Source organism: Bombus fervidus, chromosome 13 (assembly GCF_041682495.2).
Source record: "Bombus fervidus isolate BK054 chromosome 13, iyBomFerv1, whole genome shotgun sequence".
NCBI lineage: Eukaryota > Metazoa > Arthropoda > Insecta > Hymenoptera > Apidae > Bombus > Bombus fervidus.
In genome coordinates this window covers 3313729-3326045 of record NC_091529.1, presented here as the reverse complement: position 1 = coordinate 3326045, position 12317 = coordinate 3313729, and the positions used below count along the sequence as shown (strand labels likewise).

At 34.1% G+C, this 12317-nt stretch overlaps 1 protein-coding gene across 8 annotated transcripts in view; it reads left to right on the top strand.

Moving 5' to 3' along the window:
• Positions 1-12206, top strand: part of Ih (hyperpolarization activated cyclic nucleotide gated potassium channel Ih) — a 220861-nt gene extending 208655 nt beyond the window's left edge. For all 8 annotated transcript variants that reach the window (XM_072015472.1, XM_072015480.1, XM_072015474.1 and 5 more), the window contains 2 exons: positions 312-447; positions 799-12206. In XM_072015472.1, coding sequence (XP_071871573.1) covers positions 312-447; positions 799-945 — 283 coding nt within the window. In that variant the 3' untranslated portion in view covers positions 946-12206. The remainder of the gene's footprint in view (positions 1-311; positions 448-798) is intronic.
• Positions 12207-12317: the final 111 nt, after the last annotated feature.

Sequence of the window (12317 nt, the reverse complement as noted above, 5' to 3'; positions counted from 1 at the left end):
TGTCCACTTTTGAGGGATTAAATCGATGAAATTATAAACACACGCAAAAATGTGATTCTGCGGGGCGCATTTCAAAGCTACTGACTTTCTTTTACCCAGTCTTGTACCTCACATTATAAAACCTTTAGCGGTGCAAGTGGTATTAGAAACGAATAATAAAAAAGTTTGTTGCAAGTCGCGGAGGGATAATAATGTTCGATTTTTTAGGGAATTACCTGTACTGCTAAACGGTTTGTAAGTCGATCGATGTGAATAATCGTTGGTTGTGTTCTGTGCAACATTCCCTACGCTTAATTGTGCTCTCTCTATAGGTTGAACAAAATCGGCAAGAATCCGAATCTGGTGGCACACCGCGAGGAGGATCTTGGAAGCGAGTCGAAGACGATAAATGCCGTGGTGAACGCGCTCGCTGAGCAAGCTGCGCATGCTAGCGCCAGTGAAGAATCGGTAAATATTTTTCAAAATTGCTACTAGCCATGATCGATAGATTTTCTTAAAAAAGCACGCTAAGTATCTTAAGGTTAAGCCAACTATTATCAATTTTATGTAAAATCTATTCAGTCTATCAATCAAAAAATGACCCATTTCGTTATAAAATGTCATTTATAAAAAAAAAGTTCAAACACATATAGCTTTAAAGTTTTTAAACTATTTTTATAATACTACAGAGCCGTGAATTTTAAGACTCAGCACGCAGAGTATAATGAAACGAATGTCTTTTTTCTGTTTTTTTTTTTTTTTTTTTTTTTTCTAATAACTACATGAAAACTTATGAAATTCATGTGTTCGAAATTCCAGGTACACAGCATGGAGCTGAGGACTCTTCCCGCTTGTCTATTGCCCAGACCAAAGTCTGAAAATAATTTCGCGAGTCAGGAGCTCTCCCGAGAGGGACGACGGATCTTCCACAAGAGCGACACTTTCCACAAGGATTCGTATCAATGACGACACTCGTTATACTAGCATACAGAGAGATACTAACGGCTCCATGAGCGACAGTGGCGTTATACACTGTCGATCGGATCGTTGGCAGCCGTTTTAAGCTTAGATCCTGGACGCTACACTAGAAGCAATCTATACATAGATATACGCTATGCCAGTAGTCTTCTAGCGATCGGTTTCTAGCGCCTTCTTATATTAACCTGACGGCACGTTCCAGTCCAGGATCTATGCGTAAAATCGCGCGGACCAAGAGAATGCCGACGTTCTCCAGCGATGGCACGGCACAGCACACAAAATAAAACCATCGTTTAGACGTAACGCTATTATTTTCCCCGTCTGCGAAACGTTCAACCTCAACAGCAATAAACGAAGCAACCGACAAAAGGAAGAAGAACAGAAAACATTACTGTGGAGGGTTAGCTACGATCGTTGTCCTTCGTTGTTACGAAATGATCGCACGAGGATAGTGAAACGATCGAGAAATATTTTCAACGGAGGATCTTGTACTCGACGAAGGAAGAAGAAGAGGATCGATAAAAAGATGGACGGCTGTGCCATCGATCGGAGAACACGGAGCCGTTAATTCCTGCCGCGAGTCTCCTTCATCGACGCAGGCGTCGCAACCAAAAAGCGAACAGAAACTGATGCGACGACTAGATGAAGACCTCAACGACGACGAAGAGCAGGCCTAGAAATTTATAGAGCGTATGTAGAGCCCATCGTGGACTAGGTAGAAAAATCCTAAACGACAGTGTTAAACGATGCGTAAATTTCTCTGTGATTTTGCAAAAGCCGTACGTTTCGCACTTTTAGGGAAAAAATGATGAAACACAGGGGCGAGGGGGGGTATGAAAACAAGAAAGAGGATAACCTATACACGAACGATTAAGATTCTGTTTTTGGTTCTTTTCTAAGACAACTAACTATCGTATTGAAGAGGACGGGAGAAAAACTCGTGAAACGAGGGGTATTCCAGTTATAAGTTTGTTAACGTGTTTTAACTTTAGCTTCGTATCGTTGGATAGTCCCGTGCGAGTGACCGAACGAATAGTAAGATTAAGAGAAGAAGGAAGGAGCAACGTATAATATAAGAGCTGGCAATCGAAGGGGAATTTGAACGAAGATAAAGGAAAAGGAAGATCGAAGAGGATGTCCCATTTATCGCGGCTAATCTGTCCTAATTTTTGAGATCGAAGGAGCACGCCTGCGATTCAGAACTCGCTTCTATGCTATTTTATTTTCGAAATGGAAAATCTTAATAATAAATAGAAAATACGTCTCGAATGAATTCGGGGCAGTGAACAAATTGCCGATATCGAATCAGAATCAACAGATCTATTCAATCAAAAAGCGGGGTTTCGGAAGACCGTGCTGAGACGCGAACAGAAGGGAAAGGATCCAGCGCCACGGGAATCGAGATGAATGAATGTGCGAGAATTTTTCAGGGTTACAATTTTGAGGACAAACGGGGTATCGAGTGAAGAAATTTAAGTCGTTCTACAAAAGAGAGAAAATTAATATTATAAAACAAATCTAAATCGAAGGCCCAAAGATCGTGTTAACTTGTTGAGTGTTCTTTGGGCTGCTACGGCTAATATAAAAAAATGTAACACAAACGTCAATGAATGAGAGATAAAATTAAGTAAGCGGAACGCGAGAGAGAGCGAACGAGAGAGCGAGAAATAAGTATCTTTTTATTCGGTTGAAAGACACGCGATGTATTATAAGAAGCGAACAAAACAAAACAAAACAAAAGAAACAAACAAAATAGAAGAAAGAAAAGAAGATATAAATATTATGTAATAAATTATTATTATTGTTACCGGTTATCATTGCAATGATTATTACATCCACTACCGCATAAATGAAAATAAAAAAACACTAAGCAGAATAAATGACAAAAAAATAAATTAAGAAGTAAAAGATGAGAAAACAGATTACACACATATTATATATATATATATACATACATATATACATATACATAAATATACATATAAAGTATGCATAGTGGTCAATACAGTGCTGCAAGATATTAACAATGTAACGTTTTAAACTGTAAAACGCGAGGAAGAATGACACACCGACAGACACCGAATATACATTTACGGACAGTCTTGGACACAATGACGATCCTTGAGAATAAAATAATGTTGCTTTTCTGATATTGATTTTACGATTCGACAGTACATTTTCCAAACGATAAGGGAAAAGCAGAATATAAAATAGAATTAAGAATTTAATACACGATCGAATTGTATTATTTTTGTAGCTGTTGGCGCGTACGTTTTTCGTTGGCGCGGTGTTATTCTTTGCGTATTTGAAAGTTTAACACGACTGTTGAATTTGTCTGATATTAGCGTTATTCGTAGCGGAGAAGAGAACCCTCGATTCTGAGAGAATATTTTCCGGGTCAGTGGCTTCTGAACTTGGATTTTATTATCGGCACATCTCCCTTTTAATTCTTAAAATGTATAAAACACGCCAGTTTTCGATTCTAACTCTACATCGTAAATTATGAAATGATGTTACAGTTTGTAACGTGTTTCGTTTCCAAATTTTATTCAGTAGATTTCTGTCATTTGATTATTACATTAAAGAAGAAACAAAGTAAAAGTGAGATTACAGCAATAAAAGAGACGCAGGAACCACTGTACCACATGTTAGCTCAACTGAACGTAGAATCGCATCTGTTCGCAAATGATACTCTTCTTTAAACAATTAAACGAACGCTCTAAGAGTCTAATTTACAAAATAGCAACGTTACTTGTTATTTTGAAGTATTATATATAAATAATATGTATACACACGCTGGATCACATATTGACGTATACAATTATTACACTGACGAACACACACACACAACGGCGAATGAAAAAGAAAAAACGAAACGTGCCATTCGTTTCCTAGTTGAATGTGTACACCTTCGTGCATATGTGATTGGATATGCATACATGTACATATATACATATATAAATATATAAATATCCACGTAAAAGTGTAGGAATATTATATACATGCGTTTCATACATAATACATATACATATGTAAACATATACACCTACACACGTATGAGGAAAACAGAAGTACCTATTTTTCATGTAAGAGAGAGATAGTTTTCTGTCATTATTTTACATCCCCTCACGTCATCCTGAATAATATTATATTATATATATATATATATATAAATAACGATACAAAAAGAATAACTAACTACGATAATGATTATTATTATTATATATAAATATTGTAATAGCGATGAAAGAGAACGGTTTGCGTACCGTGGGTCGAAAAAAAAGCATCCCAAAAAATGGTAGAATACTCGTAGACCGCATGACCGACGTTTTTATAGAAATTAACTCTATACACACAAAAACCGGTCTAGGACTAATCTGCCAGCATGGTTCGGGCCTAAGGTGTACGCGTAACTAATTATACAAACAAAAATGAAAGAGAGAAATTAAAGAGAGAATGAGTGTGAGAGAGTGCGAAAGAATAGAATTATTGTTACTAATTGAAAAAAAAGGCGAGCGAGAACGAAGTAGAAGATGAACGATTTATTATTATTACGATTATTATTATGATTACGATTACGATTATTATTACGGTTATTATCACGATTATAATTATTCTTGTTATTATCATTCGTAGAACGAAAACGTGGCAGAGAAGGAACGGAAGGAAAGAAGTTGTATTCTTTGCTATCCCTGCTGAAAAAAAGCAAAAAAATCGATAGATAACTATTTATCCGCAGTCTGCTAATGAAACGATCAGAGCGCGACGGAAAAGAGGGGAAAAAAGAGAGAAATATTATTATACCGTGTAAAAAGGCATAAAATAAGATAAGATACGTTATGTGTTGTAAAAATCGCTCTATGTACAACGTGTACATCAGACAGCCGCGAAAAGAGCATAGACTTTCAGAAAAAGAAAAAGACAAAGGCGAATGTTATACGAAGAAATATTAAAACGAACAGAGAAGCAGGTGAAGAAGGATAACAAAAATATAATATTAGGATTAAATATCGAGCAAATGCGAACAAACACAGTGTTTAAAAAAAATAAATAAATAAATAAATAACTCGTGCGGCTATTCGAAATGCACGTTATTTGCTAAGCGACAAGAGTGAGACATGTAATTAAGCGAATTAACAAAACAACAAAAGCAAACAGAAAAAAAAATAAAAAAAAAGTAATATACAAGAAGGCAAAGTTAGTTTTTGTATCGATATCGAGAGAATAGGTTTCGCAAGGTAGCAGAGAAACGGAAGACGATCAGGGGCCCGGAAATCGGAAATGATAACATAAAATCCGCGCGTGTAACACGGTTTACATGGCGAAATCGAAGAAACGACAGATGGAGTTCGATTTAAAAGAAAAGAGGACAAAGAAAAAGAAATAAAGGAGAGTCATCGAAGAACTTTCAGTTTTCTCGTCAGATCGATGATGAATGATGAATTGCGAGATCGTCGTTTGCGGTTGAGAAACGATACGGAATAATAATACACGATGCCAGAACTGTCCTAGAGCCAGAGTATAAAAAAGTATACAACATAAAAAGACTGTAGCGCCATGAAATATGTGTATCTCAGATCTTAACATATCAGACATCTCGTTTCGAGCGACTACGAGATCGTTCGCGGCGAGATTTTTCGCTGGACAGCTTGCTGATTATCCGCGTTTCCAAGTGAAGCACACTTTGGACGAGTCTGGTGATGGGCTAAGAATCTTTTTCAAACGTGTTTGAAACTGTTAACTAACGTATGAAAGTTATAATAACGCGAATGCGATGATCCATTGTGCAAGGGTAATGGAAAAGTATTCAACGGAATTTTCTTATATGAGATTTTGTTTTTTCTAAAAGATTGTTTTAAATTTGATCGATGAATTATTATAGATCTTTTTCTGTCAATATTTTATGCAGTAATTTGTCAAGAATCGAGCAATGGGATGAAAACTGAAATGCGTTAACAATGTAAGTTATATCGTTTTGACATGTTGCAGAAAAAATTACAAAATCATTTTGTCAAGTTTGTCAAGTTACAAACAATGCACTAGAGTAATAGATACTAGGATAATCAGAGATACAACAAATATTTTCCTCACTTGACAAAAAATCATAGTACTATAAATAGCTCAATCTCCTGAAATTTCATAAAATTGTAGAATCTAAACGGGAAAAAAAATATCGACAAAAATATTAAACAAATCCTTAGAGCTGTTCTTCATAACCACAAGTTCAATAATGTAAATTAAAGTATTGCAAATGAAATACTGTGTTAACATAACGTTGATCTTTAATGAATTAACATAAAACTTATAAACAAATTTTTTTTATTTTTTATTTTTGAATTGTTATTCTTAAGGAAAATGTATTCCTAAAGTTTATTTAAATATTGTGAATCGGATAAAAAACGAAGTCTTGTATAAAAAAAAGCATATTTAACGGTTTCCAATTATTTTTGCATAAAAACTTATCATGTTACTAATATCTAACGATCCATGAAGTCTTGAAACGTAAAGATCTTTCAGATAGAAGCTTCACCAATGTATAAGAGACATTACTATAACTTTTTACTCGCATAGCAATTACCATAGACGTTTCTATCACTTCTAAAACTCTCAAACAATTGTCAAAAATCTTTACTCTTCAAGACTTTCTAACTCCAATCTTATACCTCAAAACGCAAGATTTAAAACGAAATCTCAATCTTCTTAACACATAAAATATCCAATTATTAATATAATTTTAAATTTCCTAAAATATCTATCCACTCGAAATATTAGATCTGTGGAAGTCTAAATTTCCAAAATTTCACAGAAGCCTACGGAGACCTGATACGAAGAACGAATGACCCATCACCAGACGTTTCAAAGCTTCCTACCCTCAAGACCAGCCTACCTTCCAAATCTCGCAATTCACCTTACTATTGTTCTCGAAAAAACAAAAAGAAAAACGAAAAAAAAAAGGAAGAAATTCCGTTTTCGACGTCATTGGCTTGCGAGTTCAACGAGCCTACCGAGAGCCATCGAATTGAGAGAGCGTAGTCGAACTGAACCGTAGCGATGACACAGTGTAGACAGACAGACACACACACCTAGCTAAAACTAAAACACTTCCGTTTCCGGTTTCAAGGATCGAACGCAATTATTTAAGGAAAAGAAACAAACAAAAAAAATTACAAAGAAAAAAGATAAAAAAATTATAAAGATCGATAATGAAACATGCGACTGTCCAATGCCAAGTAGAATGCTAAGCTTCGTTAGACAGTACACTGGCAAGCGTTTCTCGGTGATCTCTACAAGGTGACACGCAAGACTGGCTCTTTAAATTGCTGGTGTCTCGTAGATTCCGTATAGATAGATGTTCATATTCAATGATTTTGTTTAAGTAATCACATGTTATATACACACGCGCATAAGTGATTGAAACAACGAAGTCGAAGATATTAAAGTTCGTAATCGCAGATCAATCGACATGTCGATCGCCTTGTAGATCTCGTTAGGGATGACTCTGATAGATTAGCCACTGTGTCATATCATGTTCCTTTTTTTCTCGATCTTTTCACTTGTTTAGAAAGTTTATACCCTTTTATGGTGTAATAAAACGATAAATATTGAAGAAACGATTTAATTCTTTCATATGGAATAATAAATAATAATAAGGATTTATAGTACACAGAAATTTGTTAGAAGAAAGAAGATAAATAGGTTGAATGCAGCAATTTTCGAAGTGGAATTTATACAATTGAATTTAGATCATGAAATATACTATATTTAAATTTGTTTGAAAAAAGAGAAGAAGTACAGATTAAATAATTTTCAAAACAGAATTTACACAACCGAATTTTAATTGCATTCGTCATATAGTAATGGTTGTTAAATATATCAACTTAATTTCAGTTTATAGCAGTAATGAAAGTTTAATAATTAATGTCGTGAAAAATATTGACATATTTTTATAAACGAAACGACAAAATCTACCAGTGCCCAAAGTTCCAATTAAATCGCCCGATGCTTTTACGCTTTCCTTGATAACACTATTTATAACAGGATTGTATGCATAAGAAAAATGAAGCAGTTTTATTGTGTGTAAGAAAACTAGTTTTTATCGAAGACTTATGTTCAGTGGTTTTAATTGTACTATGTCGAACACGAAAATTATATTAATTAGAAAAAATTAACGATTCCGTAATTCCAGTTAAAAATAGATATTTCTTGCTTCTTGATTTTATGCATCGTGTATTGTAATAAATTTCGGTGGTGACAGAAAAAATTATAATAATCCAACAGTCTTCGTAGAAATTATCTCGAAACATGTGGTTTTCTTAATCTCGAAGCAATTAAAGATTAAAAAATGGTTCCTTTTCCACATTCTGAATCACAGTAGAGTTCTAATACTGCAGCTTTCAAGACATTTAATTATCAAATATGCCGGATCGTTGACTTATGTCTAAATAATGTGAGAAATATGATAAAAATAATTTGAACAAGAGAAAATAAAAAAGTTTCAATTCTTTACAATAATCTTTATCTGTCTTAAAATATGCTAATGGATTAGTTCCGACAAAAAATAACATAAATTGGTCTAGGCTTAATAGTAATTAATTTAATACATCTACGTTTGTATAATACGATGAAAATGAAAAAAAAAATGATGTCTAAAACAGCTATAAAAAAATTTGCAATACAGATAATAAAAAATGTTAATCTTTGTCTTATCTTTTTGAGAAATATGTTAATAAATTAGTAAGATTTTTCCTATGAAGATAGGGCCAAAACCCAATAATAAAAATCTTAACAGCGATCAATTGAAAAAATCTTGAATAATTATAATAATTATAACACCCTATTCGATCAAATGTTAAACTATCATGAGCGTCAAACCAACATTAAAATTCCACTATATTTATATTTATCATATCAGATGCAAAAACGTCTAATTTTAGCCATGTACATACATAGAATAAAATTGTAATATTTGTTTATCCCCTCTCCAATTATTTATTTACGACTAATACGTATCAAGTCAGGAAATTTGTCCAATCTTCGTATTACACCATGAAAAGGTCTAATTCATAGAAATTCCGATAGGAATTGATTTGAACGTAGTGATCATCGTTAAATCGATCCAGCGGTGTGCCACCGTGTAGAAATCATTCTAGTCGCTCGAGAAACCTGTGTATAGTAGCGCCTTGTAAAGAAACAAACAAACAGATATATAAACAGTAAAAAAAGAATAAAAAAGAACACGAGAGGAAGAGTGGATGCACAACGAGCGACTGAGAACGAGCGAAAGAGGATGGTGCATGTGAGCGAGGTTGAGAAAATGCGAGAGCGAGAGAGAAACAAATATAAAACATTACCCTAGCGTCAATTTTCTACGAAAAGAGTTTTCTACAAAATTCACACCATAAGCGTGCATCTGGTCGCATCGCGCTTATCGTATGAATCTATGTATGTATGCTACACGCAAGCGCTGGTACGAATCTCTTGACGTTTTTCTAATTAGAACATCGTTCGCTAAGTTTGTTACACAAAGAAAAAGAAAAATAAATAAATAACGTTTTTGCGGAATGATCGATCGTGAACATCGATATCGGTTTGTTCGATGTAAAAACCGACGAGAACGTGAAACTAAGAGAGAAAGAGAGAGAAGGAGAGAGAAAGAAGAGATGAGAGGAAGCGAGTGAAAGAGCGAGAGAGCGAGAGAGAGAGAGAGAGAGAGAGAAAGAGTGCAGCCCCATAAAAAAAAAAGCAAGCATAGTAGCGGATATAAAAATTAAGAGCTCATATAGGTGCTTGTTCGAGACGCACTAAATAATTGTAAAAGCGAATAATATGGAATCAGATAAAAAAAAGAAAAAAAATGAAGATGAAGCAATTACGAACTATCGTTCAATTATTGAGTTGCGTATCGGTGTTTAACTTTTCGCACTCGACCATCTTCATTCGTATCCTTCATCCTCTGAATTTTCACTTTACAAACGAACACAAGAAATCTATAAGTAGCGATTAATAATTACTTCTCTATGTACGAACGTTTGAAATCGAGTTTCTACTAATAGAAAATATGAAACTACCTAATATATGAATATTTGAATCGAGTGCGCAAAGAATTAAAAATCGATCGAGATATTCCTATCGCTCCGGGAAGGATATAGAATTCTAATCGTTTGAAAATGAGAAGTAGAATGATTATTATAAAAACGTGTTCGAGCAAAAGCGACGTTTGCGATTAATAAGAGTTAACATGTATATTTTCGTTCCATTGTAATTCCGTCGTCCGATGAAGCCCAATGGTGTAGTATCGTTGTAGATAAATTAATGCCAAAAATGAATTTTTGCGACTTGATCTGGATTATATGTTCTAGACCTGTCGATTTCAGTTCCATCAAGCCTCGTTTAGATTAGACAAATGAACTATATTCGAATAATTTATGATCCCTTTACCACTAAGAAATATCCTTTTATCGCGTTGACTGCCACAATAATTACAATTATCTGGTTTCTTGTGGTCGGAACTGCCTGATTTTTCAATAGGATAGCGACAAGCTATATAATTATATGTTTAAGCGTTAATGAATGAATTTTTTCCTTAACAAACATATTTTTTCACTGTTCTTTGCTAAGAAACGCCATATGATTCACACGGCCCATATAGCTGGAATTTTTCACGGCGAGCAACGTGTTAAGTTTCTATATTTGTTCTCATTAGTCAAATCATTGTTAACGTGAACTTATTGTTTTATTTGAATTTAAATACTCTTTTAAGTTTCTACGTTTGTTATCAGTAACTAACGATAATACACTTCGCTCTTATTTGGTTACGTTCAAGTAGCTTCACAATAGTTACTTTATTAATACTGATTTATTTGTTACCTTAATTAATTTGAAATATCCTTTTAAGTTTTTTCGTAAACCTAAAATCAAAGAGGATCTCTCAACCATCCCTTGATTTGAAACAAATAACAGTGATTAAGATGTTGGTTCCTCAAACTAAGTCGATTTTAGTATGTCATTTTAGGTATCTAGTTGAAGTCAGATTGCTTGAACTCAAAAGATTTCTAATTAAGTAACTTGATTTATAATCGTGACAAATATGTGTCAAGTTATTTGAGTTCAAGTAGCCTGATTAATCTGAACGAGACTTTAGAAACAGGTTGCCTGATCGGTATTTGCTGTATATAATAACTCTCTAGTCGCAAGATATGAATTTTCTTTGGTTTTGCAACCTTAGAAATAGTGAGGAAAAAGATATTAAACAAATGTCTGGAATTCTCTTTTAAAACCATGACGTTAACAATGAACAAATTTTAATAACAGGAATACTCTGATAAAGAATCGCAAGTGAAATGTAACGTGTTGATAAGGTAACGTTGGTACTGATAATAGGTGAACTTTAAACAAAAGATCATAGCTGATGAGGAAAATCGGTGGACTTTTACTCTAGAAAATATTTATAGAGTTCCATTGTAAATTAACCAGTTAATCCAACCTTTAGCGAGTTATTGCAAAACGATCGAAAAGTAATAACTGGAGAGTTCTCATAGAGAAACCTCAGTTTGATTATCAAAATTTCGTTCGAACCGCTACACCATTGTTCGCAACAATGATCCAACCACCTCCCCATGGAACGAATATAATTGTGTTTTGCGATTACGATGAAACAAAAAAAAAAAAAAGAATAAAAGATATACGTGTATTCATGTATATGTAAGTGTATATGCGCGCGTGCGTACAACAAAGATGAATTTCGTTTAGGCCAGCTCGTGGCTCGAGCAAGTAAAAATATGTTTAAAACTGACGAACCGAAGAAGGGGTTTAACGGAACTAGACAGGGTTAGGGTTTTAATCGAAATAATCCTACCATCCGCAATTTGATGTCTACACATACACACGTACACTGATGAAAGTTTTCGTGTTCGTTATATCGGTGTAAACGAATGAAAAGAGACAGAAAAGGGAAAAAAACGAGAAAAGGCGGACGATTTTTGTCACGACCACATCAATCATAATTAGAAAACGTTTGGTCGAGAAATAAGATGAATTAAGAAATAATATTAATAATACGTATGAAGAGACTCTATCGCGAAGAAATAGGTACATTGTACTTCTTGAGACATATACACGTATACTTCTTCTTGTTTCCGGTTCTCTAGCCTGCGATTAAATATATTTTATTAAAGAATAAAAAAGAGATAAAAACGTTGCAGATAATCGAATAACGAGCATAAAGTGTAATGATGCATGCAAAATAGAGAGTACTAAAGAAAACAATTAGTGGCCACGGATTATAAGGCGCAATTGAATTTAAAACGCGAAACGAGTTAAACTACCACAGCAGCAAAAGAACAAGAACAATTATTAAAACT